At 36.6% G+C, this 27,659-nt stretch overlaps 1 protein-coding gene and 1 long non-coding RNA gene across 3 annotated transcripts in view; both read right to left on the bottom strand.

The window, feature by feature from the left end:
- The window catches only part of MKLN1 (muskelin 1), a 173,277-nt gene that overhangs the window by 13,883 nt on the left and 131,735 nt on the right, over positions 1-27,659 (bottom strand). For both annotated transcript variants that reach the window (XM_047694932.1, XM_047694931.1), the window contains exons 13-16: positions 19,274-19,421; positions 14,827-14,941; positions 13,408-13,547; positions 6,144-6,246 (exon numbers count right to left, since the gene is read on the bottom strand). In XM_047694932.1, the coding sequence (XP_047550888.1) occupies positions 6,144-6,246; positions 13,408-13,547; positions 14,827-14,941; positions 19,274-19,421 (506 nt within the window). The remainder of the gene's footprint in view (positions 1-6,143; positions 6,247-13,407; positions 13,548-14,826; positions 14,942-19,273; positions 19,422-27,659) is intronic.
- LOC125080826 (uncharacterized) lies at positions 9,157-10,180 on the bottom strand. Its single transcript, XR_007121505.1, has 2 exons — positions 9,768-10,180; positions 9,157-9,559 (listed from the first exon to the last, which is right to left on the bottom strand). It is a non-coding gene; the product is annotated as an uncharacterized LOC125080826 (long non-coding RNA).

Here is a 27,659-nt window from a genome sequence, read left to right as displayed (position 1 = left end):
ATCTACACACAATTTTCCTTTCTCCTTTCCATTCCATATACTATTTTTTTTTATTATTGCATTAGCTACAACTTCTGGCACAATGCCGAATAGAGGGTGTCTACTGACACTCCTTGTCATAATCTTTAAGGAAAATGTTTTACAATTAAGTATAGTACTAGTTATGTTTTTCATAGATGCCCTTTATGACATTTAAGAAGTTTCTTTCATTTCTAGTTTGCTAAGAATTTTTTTTTTTTTAAATCACTAATGGGTTTTGAATCATGTCAAATGCTTATTCTTCACTTACTGAGATGATCTGTGGTTTTCCTTCTTTATTCTGTCAGGGTGGGGAATGACTGATTTTCAAATGTTAAACCAACCTTATATCCCTAGAATAAACCCTCACTTGGTCATTGTGCATTAACCTTTTTATATATTGCTGGATTCAATTAGCTAAAATTTTATTAAGAATTTTGCATCTTCATTCACAAGAGGTCTGTAATTTTCTCTGCTTACAATGTTTTTGTTGGGTTTTTAATATCAGAGTCAACCTGCTTCATAACAGAATTTAGAAAGTGTTCTGTCTTCCTCTGGTTTCTCAGAATCTATGAAGAGTTGCTATTTTTACTTCCTTAAATGTTGACTGAATTTACTGAGAAAGCCATTTACAACTATAGTTTTCTTTGTGACAAAGTTTTCTTTTCTTTCTTTTTTTTTTTTTAAAGATTTTATTTAACCAACTGGGTGCCTGGGTGGCTCAGTTGGTTAAGCAACTGCCTTCAGCTCAGGAGTCCCAGGATTGAGTCGGGCTCCCAGCTCCATGGTGAGTCTGCATCTTCCTCTCACCTTCTCCTCGCTCATGCTGTCTCTCACTGTCTCTCTCTCAAACAAATAAATAAAAAAAAAAAATTTTAAAAAAAAAATAAAAGATTTTATTTATTTATTTGACAGAGATCACAAGTAGGCAGAGAGGCAGGCAGACAGAGGAAGGGAAGCAGGCTCCCCGCTGAGCAGAGATCCTGATGCCGGGCTTGATCCTAGGATCCTGAGATCATGACCTGAGCTGAAGGCGGAGGCTTTAACCCACTGAGCCACCCAGGTGCCTCGTGACAAAGTTTTCAATTATAAATTCAATCTATGTCTGTAATTGATATGGAGTTCCTTAAGATTTTCTGATTCTTCCTATGTCTGTTTTTTTTGTGTCTTCTAAGGAATTGATCCATTTCATCAGGTTGCTGAATTTGTTGACAGTTGTTCATAATAGTTCATTCCCTTTTTATGTATATAGGGTCCATAATGATGCTGACTATTTTCACTATTTTTTTTCTTTGTAAGTCTTGCTGTTTTATTCACCTTTTCAAAGAACCAACTTCTCCCTTTTTTTTTTTTTTTTAAAGATTTATTTATTTATTTGACACAGAGAGAGATCACAAGCAGGCAGAGAGGCAGGCAGAGAGAGGAGGAAGCAGGCTCCCCGCTAAGCAGAGAGCCCGACGCGGGGCTCGATCCCAGGACCCTGAGATCATGACCCGAGCCGAAGGCAGCGGCTTAACCCACTGAGCCACCCAGGCGCCCCACCAACTTCTCCCTTTTTAAATGTTTTTCTATTGTTTCCTATTTCACTAATTTCCTATCTTCTACTTATTTGAGGGTTAATTTGTTCCTGTTTTCTGACTTTTTTTTTTTTAATACTGCATTTATTTATCTGAAACAGAGAGAGAATGAGATAGAGAGTATGAGAGGGGGGAGGGTCAGAGGGAGAAGCAGATGCCCCACTGAGTGGGGTCCCCAATGTGGGACTTGATCCTGGGAGTCCAGGATCATGACCCAAGCTGACTTGAGCAGTTGCTTAACCAACTGAGCCACCCAGATGCCCCTTCTTTTCTGAACTCTAAGGTGAAAGATAAACTGATTGGTGCTAAATAAAAAGGATAGGCCAAAAACTATTATTTTAATGATCTTATTAAGCAGAACTGATATGTACTGGCCTAGGATTTTAATAGGTACTAAGTGATATTACACAATCTGAATAAAGTCAGATATGAATAATCAACTATCATCTCAACGTGTAAATGCTGGCTGTTCCAAGGCACCTCAAACTGGAGATATCCAACATTAAACTCCTGATCCCAATCAGGAGCCCTGGGTCTACCCAGAGGCTTCTCTTTTCAGTTGATATTAACGCCATCTACTAACGCTAGTAACTCTGGAGTCATTTCTTTCAAACCCTACATCTAACTGATCATAAAATCCCGTTGGTTTTACTTTAAGTTTTAAATTCCAGTTAGTTAACACACAGTATAATATTAGTTTCAGATGTACAATATAGTAATGCCGCACTCCCATACGCCACTCAGTGCTCATCACAAGTGCATTCCTTCATTCCCATCACCTATTTAACTCCCCTCCCCCCACCTCCTGTAACCATCAGTTTGTTCTCTATAGTTAAGTCTGCTGGGGCACCTGCTGGCTCAGTCGGTAGAGCGAGTGACTCTGGAGCTGGGGCTGCAGGTTTGAGACCCACGTCAGATGTAGAGAATACTTTAAAAAGTCTGTTTCTTGGTTTGCCTCTTATTTTTCCCCCTTTTTGCTCATTTGTTTTGTTTCTTAAATTCCACACACGAGTGAAAACATACGGTATTTGTCTTTCTCTGACTTATTTCATTTAGCATAATGTTCTCTGGCTCCATCCACACTGTAGCAAATGACAAGATTTCATTCTTTTTTAATGGCTGAGTAATATTCAATTGTGTGTGTGTGTGTGTGTGTGTGTGTGAACTGATGGCTACTTGGACTATTTCCATAATTTGGCTATTGTAGATAATGCTGCTATAAACATCAAAGGACACCTATCCCTCTGAATTAGTGTTTTTGGATTCTTTGGGTAAACATCTAGTAGTGCCATTGATGGATTGTGTGGTAGTTCTATTTTTAACTTTTTGAGGAACCTCCCTACTGTTTTCTGTAGCGGCTGCGCCAGTCTGCATTCCCATTGTTGGTTCTACCTTTAATATATATTGAGAATATGGTCTACTTTGCCTCTATTTCTACTGCTGATATGTTGGTGTGCACTACAATAATCCCTTGCTTCAATTTCTACCATCTCCCTTAGAGGTCTCTCTGCCTCCATTCTTACGCTCCTTTAGTCTGTTCTCAATACAGCAGTCAGAGTGATCTTAGAGCTTAGTGATCTTAAGTCAGGTAAGACAGAAAGCAGATCACATCACTCCTCTGCACAATACCCCACCCTGGCTCCTTATTCATTCAGAGTGAAAACCCAAGTCCTAATACTGACTTACGAAGTCATTCACAATCTGATCTCCCAATCCTTGCTCTTACCTCTCTGACCTCATCTGTGACTACTGCCATCATTCTTACCTCTACTCCAGCCACAGTGGCCTCTTTGGCTGTTCTCCTACACAAAGCCAGGATGCTCCCACCCTCGGGTCTTTGTTCTAACCCTCCCTTTGCCAGGAATTATCTTCCCCAAATTATCTGCTTACATCACTTCCTCACACCCTTCAAGTCTCTGCGTACATCTCATTTCTAAATGAACCTATTAAGAGCATCCTATTTAATACTGCAACTCTCCAGTTCTCACCCCTTCTAATTCTGATCTTTCTTTACCCTTTTTATCTCTTTAATTTTTCCTTAATACCTATCATTACTAATGTACTTTATAATTTGCTTATTTATTAAGTTTATCATCTCTCACCACTAGTAGTTAAGTACCACCCAGGTAGGTATTTTGCTTGGTTCACCAATATATTTCCTGTGCCTAGAAGAATGCCTGGCATACTGTAGGGACTCAATACACATCTGTTAAATGAATGACACCAGTACTTTGGAACCTCAGCAGAAATGTAATTAATACAAAATGTGCAATACTGGCTCAAAACTTGTTTTTCTCATTCCTTCTCTATTATAGAATCTTCTCTGAAAACAGCAGAATTAATTTAGGCAACCTTCTCTCAGGCCTTTTCTAGAAAAAAATATCATTTTCATAAGGTTTATCAGCAGCTCATTGTCAATTTAGAATCCATGTTCTGCAGACTGAAGAAAAGCAAAGAATCATTATTTGGTATACAGCTGGTAGTCCACCATCATTTTTCCCAATAACAGGCATAATGATGATGTCATCAGCCTCTCAAAAAAGAGAAAAACCTAAAAACTACTTCTAGTTGCTAATACAATCACTAACATAATAAAGAATTTTGTAAAAATATACAGAGAGAACAAAAACAAGCTTCCACAGAAAACAACAGTAAGGTCTTTTTTGATAAGTGGAATGATATAAGGAAAGTGAAGCTCTATATGCCTTACTACTGAGAAAGATGCTAAGTATGTATCCTAGAACTGTCACCAAAGGATTTCTTTTCTCAAAACAAAATCCATTTACACATTTTTAAACAAAATAATACTCTTATGAAGCAGTAATCCTCAATATCAGGAGTGTTTTCTGTTCCATAAGAGCAGACAGGAGAATCTAAGGGTGAGGGTATTGTCCTCAGAAAGTCTCTGAAGCAATTCCGACACTGACACACACGCACGGCACCACTGTAACTTCTGTTAGGGTTAAACAGCTCTTAACAGATAAAGCTTTTAAAAAGCTTTCCACTTTCAAAAAACGTAAGTCTGTGGCATACAAAATCACAACTTCAAACTACCGAGGAAAGGAGAAAAGGAGAAAAGGAGAAACCCGCTACCAAAATTTTAAAAATGGCTCCTTTGAACTTGAGATACCTCCCTGTCCCGGTTTTTCCCATTAGCTTAGCTTAAGAACAAACTGTCTGTTTCTTTGGCCTACTTGCAGTTCACACAGCTGAATTTATTTACTTTGCAATATTTTGTTTTGGTTTGGTTTTAAAAAATAAGAGAAAAATGAATGTTCCCAGGTGACAGCCATTTTAGATAGACTATGGAGAAAACACAAGGAAATCTATTTATAACTTTCAAATGCATGGTCATTAATAGACTCTTCACAATTATGTTTTAGTTATAAGCCGTAACAGCTGAAACCAAACATATTCTGCTACTTGGCTGAACTCTGATAATTCCCCCATTTCAAATAGTATCATGAACTGACTGAAGACTCAAGGAGAGACAATTAACTGTCCCCCCTTTTGGGGGGTTCTAGAGCGTGTTCTGATTCTTCACCTAGGGAAGGGTTTTAACTAATACCGACAAAGAGTAATCAGACTTATTTTCACAGTAGGCAACTATGAAAGAGAATCTCTTTGTTTTGGGGCCAAAGGCATGCAAGCTCTACTGCTTGAAAGTACAATGAACCTGGTACCTGAAAGTGATCTAACATTAAATCTGAAACCTGTGTCACTGCTGAACAAGAAAAAAGCACTGCTTGATGTTGCTATTGCAAAGCCAAAGCAAAGCAACTGAAAACAGGGAAATAGATGGTATCATCAGCACCAGTTCTGTGAGTGGAAGGTAAAATGGACTGCAGTTCCAGATGTTGCTAAATGAACTATGAACAAGGATGTTTGGCGAAAGTTAAAAGTGACAGAAGGAATCTCAGCGGTGACTAGGAAGACCAGCTGTAAGACCATGAAACACTGCAGGTGTGTTCACACACACACTGCAGATAACCAGGTATGCCCTAAAACATGACATCTCCTCAAAACCCTTAAAAGTAACGATCTGCTACTCATTTCTCAAGGTTAGGGACACCTGATAAAAGAAGTCAGTAGACTGTAGTTGAACTATCCTGCTACGACAATCATATAATATCAAGGTAACAAGGATTCTACTCTCACTAACCTCTCTTCACTTTCTTCTTACAAAAGAGGAGAGTTTTCTTTTTTCTCTTACAGGATTTTGGAGTATCAACAGAAAAGTTTATATTGAGCCATTATGCAATCTTTAAGAGAGAAAAGCATGGGACTATGGAAGTAAAAATTTCTATTTCCTTCCCAACACACAAAACTAATGTCTAAGTTAAAACCTTAAACCTGAGAATCCTTTTCTTAATGGATCAAGGGCTTTAGTAAGCCTACTCAATTTTTATTTCATCTGCTCTGTGCTACTTTAAAAATTATTAGTGTCATATTTTCCTCATCATCCTTTAAACATCTAAGAGAAAAATCAGCAAGTTAGACTTTTTTTTTTTTTAACATTCACTTTCTGAAGTTTATTACCACCTTTACCTCTTTTGTCTCTTCTGGGTCTGAATGATCCACGGTTATATAAAGATCGTTTTGTAAATACTTCAAAGCACTTAGGGGATCCATTTGGGCCTTTTCTTCAAACCTAGAAAATGCAAACAAGAATAATAATTGTCTGGAGTTATGGGAAAACACAGAAATGTCATTCAGACCTGGAGTGGAATACTCTGTGTCTGAGGAGTCACATGGATATCTAACAAGAACCCGTGTCTGGGACTCCAGAAGGACGAACACTGCCATGGAGACGGTGTAGCTGCGGAGTCCCCGGGGATATACTGGTAATGCCAGGTGGGCACAGGCAGTCACGGTGCTAGGGACCGGGGAGGAGCACTTCCTACCCTCCTCTTAGAACTACAAGATAAGATTAAATCTACTATGAAACATAGTGAACATGTCAAATATTTTACATAACAAAACTGCGAAAGAGCTAAATATGTTTCATAAAAAACAAGTAGAGCTAAAATAAAAACACCTGGTTTGATCTGTGCAATAAACAATCCACCAGAGGTGCCTAACAGGGTACTCAGAAACAGAAATGAGTATAGTTTCTTTTCCGGGGTATCACTAACAGTGATTGAAAATATATGTATTTTAAAATTATTAAATATTTTTAATAATATTATTTCCTGTCTCAGTCAATAATAACAACTGCAGCAACCACTTATCAAGCATGTCTTGTGGTAGACATTGCATTGAGCATTTTACATATATCACTTCATTTACCCCCACTCTGATGACAGTAAGTTTTATCATCATTTAAAAAAAAAAAAAAGACAGGGGTGCCTGGGTGGCTCAGTGGGTTAAGCCTCTGCCTTCAGCTCAGGTCATGATCTCAGGGTCCTGGGATCGAGCCCCGCATCGGGCTCTCTGCTCGGCGGGGAGCCTGCTTCTCCCTCTCTCTCTCTGCCTACTTGTGATCTCGCTCTGTCAAATAAATAAATAAAATCTTTAAAAAAAAAAAAAAAAGACAGGAAACTGAGGCTCAGACAATGAACTTGGCTAAGATAAGAGCTAAAAAGTGGCAGTAGTAGAATCAAATGCAGATCCATCTGATTCCAAAGCTGAAAAGGAAACAATGAGTTAGTTCCCTAACAGGAAAAAAGTCTGCTTGAGACTATTTATCTATTTAAATCTTTTGTTATGGCATAATTATATACGGATTTATTTGTAATAAGCTGGTATGCTTTTCAAAATATTGTACAGAGAGACAGAAAAGAGGACATTTAATTTCACTTGGGAAAGGAAAATAATGACCCTTCTTCCACAATGGTGTTCAGGCTGATGGCATCAATAATTTCCTGTCTTTAGAGCTAATCTCAGAAATAGAGTACCTGTATTTTAAGCAGGGCAAAGACTAGCAAAACATTACAGCTCTATTGTATCAAATAGTACTGTGACTGTCAGCTAGCCTTTAAGCCCTCAGATGAGAGAGCTCCTTAGGCAGAGGTCATGTTACTCAACCATGTTGTCCAAAATGGTAGACCAGTTTGGGTACCCGAGACAAAAGCAATCTTCTCGAGCTTGATCAGCAGTTTATAAAGTAGCCTGGCAGAATTATTCCCAATAGGGATACTCTTCCCAGGGAGCCCTCTCTAAGAAGATACTCTCTTAGAGAATCTTAATGAGATACCCAAGGACATAAAAGGCACACAAAACACAGAAGTCAGTAAACAGAAGACATGAGATAGTAGGTAGATTCCTTCCCTTCCTATCCCTCTTTTCTTTCCTTTCTTCCTATCTATCTACCTACTTATTTACAAAGCCATATGTACCTATCTATCTGTCTGTCCTTAGAAGCTATGAGGTTGAGGGAAAGCAGAATTTGTAGTAATCAGTAGAATAGGAGAAGCAGGTAAGAAGAAGAAAGACAGAGGCTCAGTTACAAGGAAAGCTACTACAGTGATTCCTTGCTAGCAGAATTGTTCCAAGACCCTAAATAATTCTTCATTAGGCCTCACTGTTCAAAGGTTGAGGCAATGTCTGGATATTCTCATAATAACTTTTCTTTTAGTGATATATCCTAAGAATATATCCTTTAGTCCCTGAAATAACAAACACACCTACCATCCTTTTAAATCCAGTTAAGAGATCCATTTTCCTAGAAGGTTTGTTTTCTCTTTTCTTTTTTTCTAAGCTTTCTTTAGCCTGCAAAAACTCATCACTGCGTTTATGTCTGTAGTCTAGAATTCTGTTTCAGCCAACAACTGTGTCCTGTACCTAAAATAACAGGAATTAATCCTAATAAAAAGTTTTTCTTTTGTCCCTTTCTACCCTAAATTGTTGGTAAGTCCATAAATTTGAATGTTATAGGGAAAAATAATAGTGGCACTTTATTTACTGTACTGTGTGGTACCATTAAGAACAAAGACTCATTTCTTGGCATATAGTATATTTCTCTCTCTATAAATATATATTTTAACTAAATAGAATACATAACTGTTTTCCATAAGAACAATAATGAAAATAAACAAGCCAGCCCAGCAGCATAGGGTAGGGTCCCACAGAATGAAATACCAAGCTCAGTTTAATGTGAAATTTAAATTAGAAAGGTAATTTTCATGCTCTATTCAACTGATATAAACCAACTTCTATCTATTCTGCCTGCAATGTAGAAATGTCCCTTAAACTCTTGAATTCATCTAAAGATTGGTAGGAAAAAAGGTCTCTGTCTTTTCAAATATTTACAATGGGCCGGGGTACCTGGCTGGCTCAGTCAGTAGAGCATGTGACTCTTTGATCTTGGGGTTTTGAGTTTGAGCCCACACTGAGGGGTAGAGATTACTTAAAAATAAAATCTTTAGGGGCGCCTGGGTGGCTCAGTGGGTTGAAGCCTCTGCCTTCAGCTCATGTCATGATCCCAGGGTCCTGGGATCGAGCCCCGCATTGGGCTCTCTGCTCAGCCTGCTTCCTCCTCTCTCTCTCTCTGCTGGCCTCTCTGCCTATTTGTGATCTCTGTCTGTCAAATAAATAATAAAATAAAATCTTTAAAAAAATCTTTAAAAATAAAAATATATAAAATAAATAAATAAAATGGGCCTTTTACTGTCAGTTCAAATTAGTTGTAGACAAGAGTCTCAAGATGCTCTGACTGCTTGCCTCTCATACCCATATCCATCAAGAAATTCTCTTGGTGCAATCTTAAAAGTTTATCCAGAATCTTACTGGGCTTTCTTGATCTCTTTCATGGAGTATCTCTTCTTCTGCCTTCCCTCAAATGGTGGTGGTCATCAAATAATGCCAACATCTCTCTACTCTTCTCACTCTAACCAAGCTCCTTTTCTTTACTGATCACTCACAAATGTAATAATAATTGGCCCATGCCTTTCCTCCAAATGTTAACACGTGGTTTCTAAAACCTGAAGGATATCAAACTGAGTCCATCCTTCTAATATACGAACCTGTTGTTTCTTTTTTTTTAAAGATTTTATTTATTTATTTGACAGAGAGAAATCACAAGTAGGCAGAGAGGCAGGCAGAGAGAGGAGGAAGCAGGCTCCCCGCTGAGCAGAAAGCCCGATGTGGGGCTCGAACCCAGGACCTGGGATCATGACCTGAGCCGAAGGGACAGTGAAGGATATATCACTGAGCCACCCAGGCGCCCCGAACCTGTTGTTTCTGAAGAATTCCCCACCTGAGTGAAAACAGCCACAACCTCAAATTTACTCAGTTATTTTGGGAAAGCTGAGTGTGTTATTCCTCAATGTAAAAATGTAAAATTCCTCAATGTAAAAACTTTCAATGCTCTCCTTTTACTCAGAGTAAAGCCAGAGACCCTTCACCAACTGTCCCCTTCTTAGCTCTCTGACCTCATTTCCTACCACAATTACCTCACTTACTCTGCTTCCCCACACTGTTCTCCTCAACTGATTCCTCAAATAATCCAGGCATATTTTTAACCTCAGAGCCTTGTCTATTACCTATCTGGAACACTTTTCCTCTCAAATTTCTACATGATTCATTCCCTCATATTCTTTATTTTTTTTTTAAAAAGATTTATGTATTTATTTCAGAGAGGAAGAGAGAGGGCAAGCGCAAGTGGAAGTTGGGGGAAGGGCAGAGGGAGAGGGAGAATCTCAAGGTGACTCTGCACTGAGCACGGAGCCTGATGTGATCTCACGACCTTGATCTCACAACCCTGACATCATGACCTGAGTCCCGAAATCAGGAGTCGGTTACTTAACTGACTGAGCCACCGAGGTACCCCTTTTCCCTTGGGTTCTTTAGGTCACTACTCAGATGTCACCTTTGCAGTGAGGTCTATCCTAATATTCTTATTTAAAAATCACATACCCAGCTCCCTTACTTGCACAAAAATAGTTCTTAACCTCTTTTAGTTCTTTTTCATAGTACTTATTAACATATAAATTCCTTATTATGTTTACTGCTAGTCTTCCTTCAGAAGACAGAAACTCAGGGATAGGATTTTTAGCTTATTTTCTTCTTTGACATATCCACAGAGCCTAGGATAATATTTAGTAACTACTTAGTAGGTGCTCAATAAATATTTCTTAAATGAATGAAGTTTCATTGATCTTTATAAAAACCCGCAGGCAGTTGCTCTGGCCATTTTACACATGAGCACAGTGATTTCCAGAATGATTAAGTTACAAGGCTTGAAGATCAATCCAAGGTGCAGGTCTGATACTTCTTCTAATATAAGACATTAGCTCTAAGAACTTAAGTCAAAAAGTAATCACAATTAGAAAAGAAGAATACTGTGTTCCATATTTTTATTTACTGTTACTACTCTAATTGAAAATACTCTATATAAATGGATAGGGTTTTTAACTATTCTTAAATTCTCCTTTCAGGGCTTTTCTGGTTTCAGTTCTGAGATGAGCTAGCCTATACTTCTTTTCCCATGGTAGAAAATTTCAAAAGCTACTTCTTTGCCCCATCATACACACCTGTTGCCTCTCAGCTTTGGTCACTGTTTTATGAACCATTCTCACCCCCACAAAATTTGCTAGAGTCTTTCATCATATATTTAAAGGTTTAAATGATTTGTTACTGACTACTGTCTTCTATTCTTTATCCACTGACATTCCTTACTTTATGCCTTTTACCAGCACAAGCCACTAACAATGTTTGTACTTAAAACTTAAAACATGCCATAATATATATTTCAGATTCTCACAAACTGTCATTTTACCTGCCCACTGATAAATTTTCAAAAGAGAAAAACAACTGTCAAAGGTAAAAAAAAAAAAGAATACTTCTCAGAATGGCATGGTTATGAGAAAATGAATAATCCTACTTACTTCTGGAAGGAATGAAAGTCAACTTTCTGTAGGGCAAATGATAATTAACCAATTCTATCAATATCCTACAGAAGTTTGATAGGGGCACTTATGGAAGCATATAATAATATCACATTACTATTAACTTATAATAGAAAATATTCTGGAAATAATCTATATATTTTACAAAAGTAAACGGGTTGAGTAAATTACACATAAAACAGAACACTATGCAGTCATTAGAATTATAATTTGTATTTGTTAACATGGTAATAAGATGTTTGCAATATATCATTCATTGAAAGAAATAAGATTCAAAGCATTATGATCCCCGTTTTTCAGTTAAACAAAAATATATGTGTGCACATATAAAGGATATATACCAAAACAAGAATCTGTTATTTCTCAATGACAGGATGATGAATGAGTCAATTATTGTGCAGGCTGAGAGGACTTATTATTTTTTTTTATTAACCACACATTACTTTTTAAAATTAAAAGCCAGAGGAAAGTGTTTATAAGTGAATTCAAATTCTTACATATAGCGCTAAAAAATCTCCTCTAATCTCCAACGGGCTTTTGGTCAGGAAATTTTTCAAAAGGGCTCAATTTAATATCCAACTACCAGCTGCTGTATCTGAAGTAGAAAAAGAATAGTATAATTTCCCTAAATTTGTTTCGTCCTTTGAAAAACTAACTCTAACATTAAGTAAAATACTAAGGAATAAAATTTTATCAGTGTAAACCTTAGTTGAAGGAGCTTGAAGCTTAAATCTTATTAATAAAACAGAATTTATCTCTTGTCATCCAGTCAACAAGAGGATTCAGACCCTTTCTCCTGAATAGGGAGATAGGAAATACACTAATTAGTCACAGTAATGCCAAAGTAATAGAAATAACTAGCTTGTTATTATCTCTCAAGCACAACTTGTGAAAGTGGAGATAGGAACAATAAGTAAACAGGGTATGAAAAAGGAAAAGTTTAATAATTTATACCACACAGAGATTTTCATGTATTTATATTCTATATAAAATATAATACATAAATATATACGAGACATATAAACATGTATGTGTAAACACACAGACATCCACCAGTGCATGTGTAGTGGTGATGACGGTGGTGAAGTGATGAACGCTGGGGTCAAAATACTCAGGACCATATCCTGGCTGTGTCGCTAATAGCTGAGTGACTCTAGGTGAATTATGTAACCCATTTAAAAATACCTAATTTCTTCTTTTACAAAATAGTGATAAGAACAGCACTTACTCAACTGCCTTATTGTAGAAATAATATGCAAGATCTAGCACAAAAATTGCAAAATAAATGGTAACTATTATCATCATTAAAGGCTAACTTTCTCCTTTCAAACTATAAATTTTTCTTAACGCCAAACATTACCAATAACTGAAAGGACAGATATGCTTTCCTACATTTTTCAGTAGCTCATCACCTGCTAGGGCTCAAAAGCAAACATGATCCAGGAAATATATATGAAAATGTTTCATTACATGATTTTACAACTAAATGGCAAAGGTAATGATGTAGAACCAAAATCATATTTGAAGTTGTATTCTGAAACACCAGATTAGAAAGATATTTAGTCAACTATATCATCTCATTCACTGTTAAGAAAGTTATCAACAGGCTAGGCATAGGGCAATAATATAGAACTGATATGCTTTGTACTGAGTAGGCCTTGTTACTGGAGGATAGGCTCATCTCCTTCATATAAATTTCTTCCATGTAACAGTCATAAAATTTTCTTGTTCTATATCTAGAAAATTTTAGCATCCGTGTGTATCTTCACTTTGTAGCTTCCTTTGAAACAGGAAAGCAAAAATAAGGAAAGTAACAGGGCATTTACAAGAGTCATGATCTTCATAGTATTTACACTGCTGTTTTAGTAAATTTCCAAAGACAAAGCCCCATCTCCAAAGTCGAGGTAACACCAACCAACAGCTAATCATGTTAAATACAAGTTTTCAGTGAAGTATTTTTATACCTGTGTTTTCTTATCAGGTACTTGCAGTGCCTCAGTAAGTAATCTTTTGAAGGCCTACATAACTTCAGTGACCAGAAGTCATCTAATCTCATCTTTGGGGAGCAAGATTTTCCTGGATTCCCACCAAATAAATAATGAACCTAAAATAAACAAAACAAGCCACATTTTAAGATGCACACATACTGAGGAAACCGCACAAGTCAAAGTAAAATTTCTTCATTTTGATAGGATGTGTAATAGTAATAATTAAAACATTATTGCATTTCTACCAAAGGCTTCTTTTGATGTTTCTCACTTCCATTTTACTTTAAAGTACTGTGGCTACTTCCTTAAGCTGCATTTTAGATTAAAATGAGTTGTATTATCACAATTATACTGACAATGTAAGACATGAAACAAAAGCAACGATAGTAAGAAGCTAATCCACGATACAGAGTTTACTTTAGGGAAACAAACAATGGGGATTATTAAGTAAACCAAGTGTTGGTCATAATAACAAACAAGATCTTATAAAACTCTGACACACATGTTGAATCACTGAAGGTCAACTTCAGTTTAGAAACTTTTACAATTTTAGCATCTTAATTCTGCCTTAGGCTTACTGCCAAATATTAAGTGGTACATGTAACTTGTGGCATAACTTTTAAAATATTACATAATACCCCAAAAAAGAAAAGAAAAAGGAATGCAATAATGATTTCATTGGTTTAATTTTAGTGATATTCTGCACTTAAACTGTTTTTGAAAACATGTATGTTCAAGACCGTTAAACAATGGTGATATTTTTATCCTATAGATCAAAACTCATTTACCATTTAATCTGGGAGACTCTAAGAGAAATGGCTTTTATTCAGTTCTATGGTATTGTTTACCTAAAGGTCTGAAATGATATAGAATTTAAACGATCACTTATGGCCTACACAGAAATACAAGCTTTGTCAGTAAGTTATTATATAATCTGAGCCCAATCACTAACCTATATGAAAGGCTTAAGGGAGACATAGTTTAAAGAAACCACCTTGAACATTTAGCGACACTAAAACTTGAGAATGCAGGACTGTTTTTGTGAGGCCAATGGAAAAGACACATCAGTCATAGATAGGAAAAATAAAGATAAAAGACTTCTTACACAATAGGAAAAGCTAAAATCAGAAGTTACATATACTTTTTCCTATCACGAGACAAGGTATCCTAGTGATAAAAACTGTACATTTTTTAGTTGGATACTGGTGTTATAGAAACAATAGGTCATGCTACATAGGGAAAAAGGATATTCAATGTCTGCTACATATTCTATGAGTGTCTGCTATATCATAACTTTTTATTCAAATGTACTTAAAAATATGCAGAAACATGTATTTTGGGATTCTATCAGATTATAGGTCTTGGAAAGTTTACAAATTGAGGTAGTGATGGTACCTTGTGTAACTCATCATATACAAGCTGATGGGCAAATCTTGGACATGGTTCTTCCTCCTGAAGACTTTTACTTGGATTATCCTTTGCAGCTTGATCATTCTTATAGACGCAAGACCTGCAAGACATGGCTTTTTAAGGCATTCTACCCTAAAAAATTAGCAGCATACATAATGTTAATACAACTTTAGCAAGCCAATTAATTGCTTGTCTATTTCCAACAAAAATTTTACAAATTTGTTCATACCAAATCTTAAAAGTCCTAGTCAAGCTCACACAATAGTATGAATTTGTTAAGAATTAAGTTCTTTTTTTTTTTTTTAAATTCTATTCGCTTATTTGACAGACAGAGTGAACACAAGCAGGGGAGTGGCAGGCAGAGGGAGGAATAGGCTTCCCACTGAGCAAGGAGCCCAAAGTGGCACTCGATCCCAAGACCCTGGGACAATGACCTCAGTGGAAAGCAGACACCCAACCAACTGAGCCACGCAGGTGCCCCTAGAATGAAGTTCTTACATTCTTTTAATGTCCATCCCAAACCTCACTTAAGAAGCTATTTCATGTTATGAAACACAACAGCACATGAGAAAGCTCAAACACCAAAGTCTAAAAGACAAGATAATCTCATCTATTTATTCACAATAAAAAAACTCACAGATTTCTTTCAGTTTTACTGCTTAAAATAGATGTCCTACTTAGGAAATAATAAATTCCTTAGTTGCTGCATGGAGGAAGTTCTCTCTGAAGCGCCTATTTTGTAAAATATCCACTTATGCAGTAATCACAGAAATGTGAGAGCTGGATTCTCTGGGCCATTGTTTTCCAAAGCAAAATGTGCAGCACTAGTTCTGTGAGATGCTCTGTGACAAAAAGGTCCTGGTTTGAAAACACTAAATAATGCCTGCCACCCTGCTCTACTGAAATCAGTTCATTTATCAAAACGAAGTCCCCCCGGAGGGGAAGGGAAGAAAAAACAAAGTTAAGATAAAAACAGAGAGGGAAGCAAACCATAAGAGACTCTTAAATATAGAGAACAAACTGAGCCTTCCTGGAGGGGAGGTGGGTTGGGGGGGGATGAGCTAAATGGGTGAAGGGCATTAGGAGGGCACTTGTTAGGATGAGCACTAGGTATTATACGAAAGTGATGAAATCACTAAATTCTACTCCTGAAGCCAATACTACACATATGTTAACTAATTTGAATTTAAATTAAACAAAACAAAACCAAGACCACCTGGGAACATTAAAAAAAAAACATTGTTCTCAATTTTACACTCTGACTTGGTGGCAAAATCTAGACTACAATACAAGTCTCTTGACTTCCAGATCAGGAATCACCTATTAGCTGAAAAAATCAGAGGTAAAATCCATTCACAGAACATCACTGTATACATAGGCACCAATATTGCCTTCTTTTCCCAACACAGGCATAACTCTCAGATGGTGTGGGTTCAGTTCCAGACCACCATACTAAAGCAAATACTGTAATTAAGTCAGTCAAAGGAATTCTTTTGTTTCCCAATGCATACAAAAGTTATGTTTATACAATAGTCTATTAAGCATGCAACAGCATTATGTTAAAAAAATGCATATGCCTTATTTAAAAAATACTTTATTGTTAAAAAATGCTAACCAACCTGAGTTTTCAGCAAGTCACACTCTTTTTGGTGCTGGAGGGGTTTGCCTCAATGTTGATGGCTATTCACTCATCAGAGTGGTGGTTGCTGAAGGCTGGGGGAGCTGTGGCAATTTCTTAACACAGTTGACCATTGAACAACATGGGTTTGAACTACAGGGATCCACTATAATGCAGATTTTTTTACAGTCTGGTGTGGTAAATGTATTTTCTCTTTCCTCATGATTTTCTTAACATTCTTTCCTCTATCTTACCTTATTGTAAGATTACAGTACATAATACATATAACATACAAAATACGTATTAGTCAACTGTTTATGTTATTCACAAGGCTTCTGATCAACATTCGGCTATTAGAAGTTGGGTGTTTAGGGAGTCAAGTTATGCATGGATTTCCAACTGTGTGGTAGTTGGCACCCCTGAGTCCTGTGTTGTTCAAAGGTCAAGTATAATGAAACTGGCTGCATCAACTGACTCCCATTCATGAACTACTTCTCTCTAGCATAGGATGCTGTTTGACAACATTTTACCCATGAGTAAACTTCTTTCAAAATTGGAGTAAATCCTCTCAAACCCTGCCACTGCTTTATTCATTTAAAAAAAATTTTTTTTTTCAGTGTTCCAAAATTCATTGTTTATGCACCACACCCAGTGCTCCATGCAATACATGCCCTCCATAATAACCACCAGGCTCACCCAACCCCCACCTTCCTCCCCTCTAAAACCTCAGTTTGTTTCTCAGAGTCCACAGTCTCTCATGGTTTGTCTCCCTCTCCGATTTCCCCCAACTCACTTCTTCTCTCCATCTCTCAATATCTTCTGTGTTATTCCTTATACTCCACAAGTAAGTGAAACCATATGAAAACTGACTCTCTCTGCTGGACTTATTTCACTCGGCATAATCTCTTCCAGTCCCGGATGCCACTGCTTTATTAACTAAGCTTATGCAATATTCTAAATCCTTTGTTGTCATTTCTACAATCTTCAGAGTCTCCACCAGGAGTAGGTTCCATCTCAAGAAACCATTTTCTCATGAGAGACTGCAGCAATGCAGTCACAACTTTAAGCTCCACTTCTAATACTGATTCTCTTGCTTTCCATCACATCTGCAGTTACTTCCTCCACTGAAGTCTTGAACCTCTCAAAGTCATTGATGAGGGCTGGAATCAGCTTCTTCCAAATTCCTGTTCATGCTGGTATTTTTTACGTCTTCCCACAAATCTGAATGCTCTTCATGGCATCTAGAATGGTGAATCCTTTCCAGAAGATTTTCATTTTTCTTTGCCCGGATCCATCAGAGGAATTCATAATCTATGTCAGCCATAATCTTATGAAATGTATTTCTTAAATAAGAAGACTTCAAAGTTGAAACAACTCACTGATCCATAGGCTACAGAATGAATGCTGTGTTAGCAGGCATGAAAACAACATTAATCCCATTCTACATCTCCATTAGAGCTCTTGAACAACCAGGTGCATCCTCAATGAGCAGTCATATTTTGAAATGAATCTCTTTTTTTGAGCAGTGGGTCTCAACAGTGGGCTTAAAATATTCAGTAAACCATACTATAAACAGATGTGCTGTCTTCTAGGCTTTGTTGTTCCATTTACAGAATGGAACAGAGTAAACCACAGGCACAGTAGATTTATCATAATTTTTAAGGGTCCTAGGATTTTCAAAATGGTAACTGAGCACTGTCTTCAACTTAAAGTTACCAACTGCATTAGCCTCTAACAAGATTGTTAGCCTATCCCCTGAAGCCTTGAAGCCAGGCACTGACTTCTCCTCTCTAGCTATGGAAGTCCTTGATGGTATCCTATTCCAATAGAAGGCTATTTCATCTACAATGAAAATTTGATGTTTATTGTAGTCACCTTCATTAATAATCCTAGTTAGATCTAATGTAACTTGTAGCTTCTACATCAGCGCTTAGATGTTATCAAGCTAGCTTCTTTCCTTAAACCTTAGGAACCAACCTCTGCTAGCTTCAAACTTTCCTTTTGCAGCTTCCTCACCCCTCTCAACCTTCACAGAATAGAAGAGTTAGGGCCTTGCTCTGGAGCAGGCTTTGGCTTAAGGGAATGTTGTGGCTGGTTTGATCTATCCAAAACACTAAAACTTTCTTCATATCAGCAATAAGGATGTTTTGCTTTAACATTCATGTGTTCACTGAAACAGCACTTTTAATTTCCCTCAAAAACTTTTCCTTTGCATTCACAACTTGGCACAAAAGGACTAGCTTTCTTCCTTCACTTGAACACTTAGAGGCCTTTGTAGGGTTATTAATTGGCCTAATTTCAATATGGTTATGTCTCAGGGAATAAGGAGGTCTAGGGAGAGGGAGAGAGATGAGGGAACAGCTGGCTGGTAGAATGGTCAGAACGCATATAATATTTATAAATTAAGCTTACCATGTCATATGGGCCCAGTTCATGATGCTCCCAAAACAATTACAACAATACCATCAAAGATCACTGATCACCATAATAAATATAATAATAATGAAAAGACTTTAAATACTTTGAGAATTATCAAAATGTGACATACAGACATAAAGTGAGCAAATTCTGCTGGAAAAATGGTGCTGACGGACACGCTCAACACAAAGTTGCCGTAAACCTTCAACTTGTAAAAACTGAAACAAGTACAAAGTGCAATAAAGCAAAGCACAATAAAATGAGGTATGCCTGTACTGACATTTAAATGTGTGACATCCCAAATTAACATAAGTCTTCTATTTCTGTCTTTTGAAGAAACGAACATCCTCAAATAAATGTTACATTGGGATTGAGACACGGACCAAAGCTCCTTACCAACTATTCCTCACAATGTCATAAATCCAGAATGAATTTCTGACATTCTCCTCCCTCTTTTCCTTGTCTTTGCTGAGTCCAGATAAGACATGTATTTCATTCAGTTCTGGATCAATGGTTGCTCTCTGTGTGAATCCTGTCATTGGAACTATAAATTGAGAGAGAAAATAAGATGACAACATTCATGTTAAAAAACAGAGTAGAACCACTGTATAAAAGATATATCCAACAGACTACAGAACTTTTGTATTACACAACAAATAATTGTTTATTACGTTTTCCCCGCTCTAGAATGTAAACTGTACAAGGGCAGAGGTAGTTTGGTTCACTATTTAGTTCCTAATGCCTGGAAAGTAGTTACCAACTATTTGTTGAAAGAATAAATGAATGCTAACTACCAGAAGAGAGCTACAATGCAGGAAAGAGGTATGCAATGTAATCATTTTTATTGAGGGAACAAAGGTCAATGCTTTATTAACTGATTTTTTATCTCAGCTCTATCATAATAGCAGAGGTAAAACATTCAAATGTTGACCTGGAAAAGCACAAATTTCACAGAAAATGAAACACATCTTTGTTTAATAAGGCCAGAGTCATTTAAAATATCCCTTTATGAAATACAATGAAATGACATAATTTCCAAGTAAAAATAAAAACATTTTGGTGTATAATATGCCTTTTTGTTTTCCTGAATAGTTCAAACTGCCCAGAGATAATAATATTTTATTTTTTTAAGAAATCCACTAAATGAGTGATTGTCATTCTGCATTATCCAGTGATTTGTGAAACACTGACACAGCGAATGTAAATTTTTCTCACCATTGTTATATAGAAATATTAGTTGAAATGTAATTTTATGGATCATGACGTAATTGGCATGAATCTAATACAATGTCATTGTTTCAACACTACATTTCTTTTATACATGAACAATCATCATATGCTCAAAATGCTAAACAATGATCAGACTGAAGTAAAATATTTCAATCAATTCAGAATATTATAGCAGGAGCTGCTAGCCACATTGATCTTCATTTGTCTTTATCTACTTTAGCAGGGTCAAATAATCCAGCATTTATTTTTTCCTAGTTTACCTAAATTAATGTGCCCTTTCACATTCCTATTCAATAAATTTGTGGAGCATTTTATTTTTTTATTATGTATTTTAAATTTCTTTTCTAAGATTTTATTTATAATTTGAGAGAGGGAGAGGAAGGCTCCTTATGGACCAGAGAGCCCAACGCTGGCCCAATTCGGAAACCCTGGGATCATGACCCGGGCTGAAAGCAGACACTCAACCAACTGAGCCACTCCAGTGCCCGTGTTTGTGGAGTGATTTAGAAACTATCCAATGCATTCCATAATAAACATGCTAAAAATAATGCACACACATATAACAAAAATATGTTTGTATTTATGCACATATGCACATCGATCTAATCTTAATAATGATCTCAACCCTCATGCCATGGTCTTTAGTGGTTATGTAAAATCTGGTATTTTCCTAATGATGTTTTCTAAAGTTCGAAGGTTCTGCTCTCTGTTCCTCAGATAACCTTGGAAGAAAGATAAAACAGTAAAGAAATGAAATCACTTTTGTTAGTGGTAGAAGTAGAGGACATACATAACTGTACTGTATTTAAAATTTATTGCATTTAAATTTTTCATTCCATTTCATCTTAATACTGAGCCTTTAAATTAAGAATTCCCGGGACACCTGGGTGGCTCAGTCGGTTAAGTGGCTGCCTTTGGCTCAGGCCACGATCCCAGGGTCCTGGGATGGAGTCCTGCATCCTTTCTCAGCAGGGAGCCTGCTTCTCCCTCTGCCTCTGCCTGCCACTCTGCCTGCCTGTGCTCTCTCCCTCTCTGACAAATAAATAAATAAAATCTTAAAAAAAAAAAAAGAATTTCCTAAGACTAGTTGGCAAACTGTGTTTTGATCTGGCGTACCTAGGGTCAAAGCAGGCCTCATACATTTATTTACATTTTCTCTGTGGCTGTTTTCAATCCTACAAAAGCAAGGTAACACTTGCAATACTGTATGTATGGCTCACAAAACTGAAAATATTTACACACATATAAAAAGTGTGCCGATCCCTGTTCTATAATCTTTTAAAAGTATCAGAAATGTATGACTTATTATAAACTAATGCAACAAGCCACTTACCCTAAGTAGGGACTCACTGAGGAAATGGAAATTTTGGAAACCAGTGGAGAGGGAAAGAAATTTTGAATTCTATAAAATGGAAGTGGAGTCATCAAAGAGAGGGATGCAAAGGAGTACTGGGCCGGGGTGGTGGTGGGTGGAAGCACGTGAGAATGTGGAAGAATGCCAAAACCAAATTTTACATGCTTCTCTTTCTAGACTGTCACATTTTGCCCAGAAGCAGCTTGGGGGCAGTAGAGAAAAATGCAAGGATTACTTCTCAAAAATAGAAGCAGTGGCAGGTTTACAATACTCAGGGACATCATGCTTATAAAATCTATACCATAAGGTATTATAAAACATTACTTTGATTACATAGCATACTAGGAACCATATATTTCCCATTTCTTTGATCTTCCACATCTCATGCACTTCTTACTCTGCATAATGTTGATTTTACTTTCCAGTTATACTTTCAAGTCTATTATTGACTTTTAAACAGCTGTACACAGAGATAAGTCATATGCCATACAATTCACCCATTTATAGTGTACAGCTTGGTATTTTTTGGGTATATTCACTATAGAATCACCCTCACAATGTAATTTTTGATCATTTACAATACAGAAATGAGATGGCATGTCCCAAAAGTTTTTGAAAGCCAACCTAGGAACTTAAATACCAGTAAGTATTAGAAACAAAATAGAAGTAGAAAAATCTTTTTGATTTTCTCAATTAACTATGTGATTTCATGCAAGAAACTTTTTACTTTTTTTAAAAAATATTTTATTTATTTGAGAGAGAGAGCAAGTGTGCAACAGAGCACAGAGGGAAAGGGAGAAGACTCCCCGCTCAGCAGGGAGCCTGCTGCAGGGCTTTATTCCAGGACCCTGAGATCATGACCTAGGCCAAAGGCAGATGCTAAACGGAGCCACCCAGGTGCCCCTATTCTATTTTTTCAAGTTTTTGTCTATTTGTTTGTTTGTTTTTAGTAATCTCTACACAGAATATGGGGCCTGAACTCATGAACCCCAGATTAAGAGTCACATGCTCTTCTGACTGAGCCAGCCAGGTACCGCTTTGCAAGAAACATTTTTAGACTCTAAAGTTTTCTTTTTTCTTTTTTTTTTTTTTTAAGATTTTATTTATTTATTTGACAGACAGAGATCACAAGTAGGCAGAAAGGCAGGCAGAGAGAGAGAGGGAAGCAGGTTATCTGCCAAGCAGAGAGCCCGATGCGGGGTTCGATCCCAGGACCCTGGGATCATGACCTGAGCCGAAGGCAGAGGCTTTAACCCACTGAGCCACCCAGGCGCCCCGACTCTAAAGTTTTCTTATCCAAAAATTGAAAGTAGGGCTATATAATATACCAGGTCTCTTCAAAGCTGAAATTTCTGTTAAGATCCTGCAGGGTGAGAGCAGTGATAGTACCAATGTGCAGTGTGGACAGGCAAAGAGAGAATCCTGAGATACAGACAGCATTTAGGAGGTTGTTATGATGGTAACAAGTAAGGAAATATCAATAAAGAAGCATTATTTCCACGAAATGGATGTTATCAGCAGAAGGAGGATAGGTATTGTGTCCTAAGCACAAAAATCCACTAGCAGACACCATAGGGACCAAGCCTGAAGCAGCAGAAATGTGTGAAGAAAAGAGTAAAAAATGTTTCACTGATTTTTTTGGGAAGCATCCAATATTTTACTCTAAGAATACTCAAAGGCAAAATTTCTCAGGGCAGGGAAATATGTTTACATAGAAAATGTTTGTATGTAATTAGAAAAATATGGAAGTACATACATCAAACCATAACTAATAGTCATGTGTGGGGCAGTTAGGACACTTTTACTTTTGTTCTATAATATGTATTTTTCCAGTATATATTGCTTTTATAATTAATTATAAGGAAAAGAAAAATCCAAACCAAAATACAAAAAATATATATCAGGGCATATATACCATGGACTTTTGGTAGTAAGTGAAAAGCTCTCACACATCCTTCCATATTTGTCAGGAAAAAAAATTTTACATTAATATTTGGAACCTTAGTATTTAGATGGAAAGGGAATTCAGGTTTCAAAAGACAGTTTTATTGGCACTAAAATGAATATTTTTAAGCCATTTTGATGGTATGAAGTTACAAAACTAAAACTAGGCATCACTTTATTTGAATTAAAGTATTTTTTATTTTTTCTCTAAAAAATAAAAATGAAAACTTGTATCTGAGGAGTTACTAACAATCAGGGAGTTAATTCAAATTTACACTGAATATATCTATGTTAATGGCCTTCTGCCTAATTTTTACAAAGTGCACTTAACCTTAATTCCACTCTATGCCACACGAGTAACAATTCAAAAACATTAACAAAAAAATTTTTAAGTTTTCCAAATCCACCTTCAAAGGCGCTCTAGGTTTCTCTAAGAAGCTATTAAAAATCTCAATTTCTGAAATACTCTAAATCTCATTTGTTACCTCTTTGGAAACAGAAGAAAAAAACTTGTTTTTCATTTTAAATGTAGAGTTTACATGTTTTTATTAAATAAAAAGTAAAAAATTTGGATATGTATATATATAAACATACATATAAGAATTATAGCCTAGCACTCACTAATAAGCATTTTAGACTTTTGGATTTTTACTAGCAGAAGCTGCTTATGAAATCTAAACTTTGGGCCTTTTGGTTTCAGATAGCAAACTGAACACAAACTACATTATTCCTCTTTCCCAACATCCCACAACACTGGCAGGAAAGATATTCTGGCAAAAAGAAAGAGAAACCGTAGGAGGAAGAAGAAAATATGTTACCAAGAGGTAAGAAATTTTGAGGCTCTCACAGTCAAGAAAAAGAGAGCCCACTCACCAGGGGTAAGATAGAAAAAATTTCCAAGTAAGTTATCAAATACAAAAAGCAGGAGTACACTGTAAGGAGGGCTCCTGTAGAGAGAGCTTCTACTAAGGATGCAGGCACCTGAATGAGAAGGAGAGCAGAGTTTAAAGTCACTGCAAACCTTCACACGGATATTAGGGACGACAGCCTGGCGGATGAGATGTGCCGTGCATCTATACACCATCGCTGCTCAGTGTCTTATGTAAGGGAGAAGCCGGCTGGGAAAGATGCCTACTCTATGACACAGAAGTTACTGTCGTTTACCAGTCTTTTTTTTTTTTTTTTTTAAAGAGAGATTTATTGATTTATTTATTTATTTGAGAGAGAGAGACAGAGAGGGAACACAAGCTGGAGGAGTGCAAAAGGGAGAAGGCCACCCGCTGAGCAGGGAACCCAAAGCAGGGCTCCATCCCAGGACCCCGGGATCATGACAGGAGCCAATGGCAGCTGCTTAATGACTGAGTCACCCAGGGGCCCCTTGTTTACCATTCTTAACTGATGTAGTCCTTTATTCATAGATTTTAATGTTTAGATAGAAATCACAAGACATATGAGAAAAATTTCAACCACTTTATTTATAAGGAAAAATTATCTATAAAGATAGGGGCCTAGATAAACATATAAAATGGAAAAAATAAATCACAGAAAGAAAAAGAACTTAAAAAAAAAAACCCAAAAACTCATTATCTTTGTAAAAAATAAAAAGAATATTACACGTGTAAAACAAGAACAGGCTTCCATAAAAAGGAATAGAAAATAAGATGTTAAAGAGTAAAACTAGGACCAAAAAAATCAGATGACAAAATGAAAAAATATTGAGCATAGTTAGAAAGACAATCAGTGGCTATAGGCTAAACATGATATTACCAGTATAGCAAAAGATAGAGAAATGATGACAGAAAAGTTACAGGACGAAGAGGATAAAACCACTGAAGTAAGAAATCTGTCTGAGAAGAACACTCAGGAAAGGGGAAACAACATAGGAGGAAAAAATAATTAAAGAAAATCTACTTGAATGATAGAAACAAGCGGGTGTCCTGTTTCAAAGAGTGCTGCGTGCTAAGCATGTTTTATAAACAACAAAAACCACAAAACTTTATATACAGGTGTTCCTCCCTTTTTGAAAGTTTTCATGACACACTTTGCTTCTATGAAAGATCTACATTAGTACTTGTTCTAGCTAACTGAAAGAAATCTGAGGATGATTTTCACCTTTACGAAAAAAAGGTGAAGAGCAAAAACAGCATGTGTTTGTTTCGCAGTGAGCCCTTAGAGAGGCAGAGCGCACCCTCCCCAGGAACTACAACCAGCCTCTCCGCACCAAGCTGTCCCAGTTGTGAACTGTGCTTTATCTCAATTTGTTTTGTGCATCAGTTAGCAAGATGTGTCCTAAGGTATCAGAAAAGTCTAGAGAGAGGTTGTTTTTTGGGTCTGGGAAGAGTCAAAATTTTTCCTTATAAATAAAGTGGTAATTGCTTCTTTGCTTTATGCCAGTTTGGCTTACAGAAGTTTTCACAGAAACACTACTTTTGGATAGTGGGAGAAACAAAGAGAGAGAGAGAGAGAGATAAAGATCTCCTAATGAAACTTTAAAACTCTAGGAATAAAAAGAAAAATTTTAAAAGCTTCTACAGAGGGGAAAAAGCAGTTTATTACACACAGAAGAATAGTAAGTATCAAACTTATTAGACCTTTTATCTGTAACAATGAATGTTAGAATACAAAGGAATAGTAACTTTAAAATTCTGAGGAATATAAAAAGATAAGGAATTAAAAGTCAATTTCCAACAAGGAGGGCAAAATAAATGAATTTTTGGATTAGCGGAAATATGAAAAGTTATGTCAATGACTGCATATGAAACAATTCTTTGAGTAGCTATTTCAACAAAACTAAAAAGGAATCCAAGAAAAGGAATGATATGGGATGTAAGAAACAGTGGCAGTGATAGATGACACAGGAAAGCAAAAGGAAACGTCAAAGAAAATAAAGATCCATTAGATTTTGAGCCTTTATAAGACATTTGGAATGAAAAAGTTTTAATAGAGAGTATTTTCGCACCGTAAGTCCAATCACAATATCTGAATTATATATGGTTTCCCACTCCCCCTTTCGTTGTTTAGAATTTTGGCCCTGATGTTTTTCTTCTGGCAACAATCAGTTTTCTTAAGATAACTTGATCACCACTTAACACATACTTCTAACATATCCTAAATTTATTTGTGAGTCTTGTTTCCAAATGGGATTCCAATACGAGTCTTCATATAGCAAACCTTCCTAGGCATATATACCTAAGAATATTTCATTTCACACTAACGTATGAAAGGAGAATATAAATTTCTTGGTTTAAAGTCATTTTCCTTGATCACTTTCTTTTAAAAGATTTTATTTATTTATTTGACAGAGACAGTGAGAGAGGGAACACAAGCAGAAGGAATGGGAGAGGGAGAAGCAGGCTTCCCTCTGAGCAGGGAGCCTAATGTGGGGCTCAATCCCAGGACCCTGGGATAATGACCTGAGCTGAAGGCAGATGCTTAACAACTGAGCCACCCAGGTGCCCTTCCTTGATCACTTTTTAACTTTACTCTTTTCTTCCATCCACTACTGCTGTTGAGCTATCTGATGTCCATCCATCCATCCTTCCATCCACTCATCCATCTTTCCTTTTGCATGTCATCTTTCTCTCTGAAATCTTTCATAATCTTCCCTATGTCTTTGATATTCTTAAGCAAACTTTAATATATCTAGAGAGGTGTCCCTTTATTCTTCCTGTCAGGTACACTATAAGCCATTTCACCAATCTGAGGCCTTTTGCTTGCGAATTCTAGCAAATAATTTTTTCAATTATTCTGCCCTCTGAAAATTTTATTTTTCTCTCCTGTTATTGCTGTTAGGATGTTCACACTTGTACAATTCCTTTCCATATCCTCTAGTTTCTCTGTTATATATATATTTTAAATTTTATTTATTTGAGAAAGAGAGAGAGAGAGAACTAGCCTGAGTGAGGGGAGGGGTATAGGGAGCAGACTTCCCGATGAGCAGGGAACCAGACACAGGACTTGATCTCAGGACCCCAAGATCATGACCTGAGCTGAAGGCAGGTGCTTAACTGACTGAGATACCCAGGCGCCCCTCTTTTGTATTTTCTATCTCTTTATCTTTTTTCTTTCCTATTTTTTCCCTAAAGAATATTCATTCTAATCTTTCAACTAATTCATTCATTCACAGACATTCTATTTATAATATTTGTCACAGTCTTCATTTCAAATATATTTTTCGTATCTAGTATTTCCATTTGGTTCTGTTTTAACAATTTTTAGATTTTATTTCATATTACTAGTACGTCCCTTTATATC

The sequence above is a fragment of the Lutra lutra genome, chromosome 11 (assembly GCF_902655055.1).
Source record: "Lutra lutra chromosome 11, mLutLut1.2, whole genome shotgun sequence".
NCBI classification, from domain to species: Eukaryota; Metazoa; Chordata; class Mammalia; order Carnivora; family Mustelidae; genus Lutra; species Lutra lutra.
This window is presented reverse-complemented; position numbering and strand designations above follow the sequence as displayed.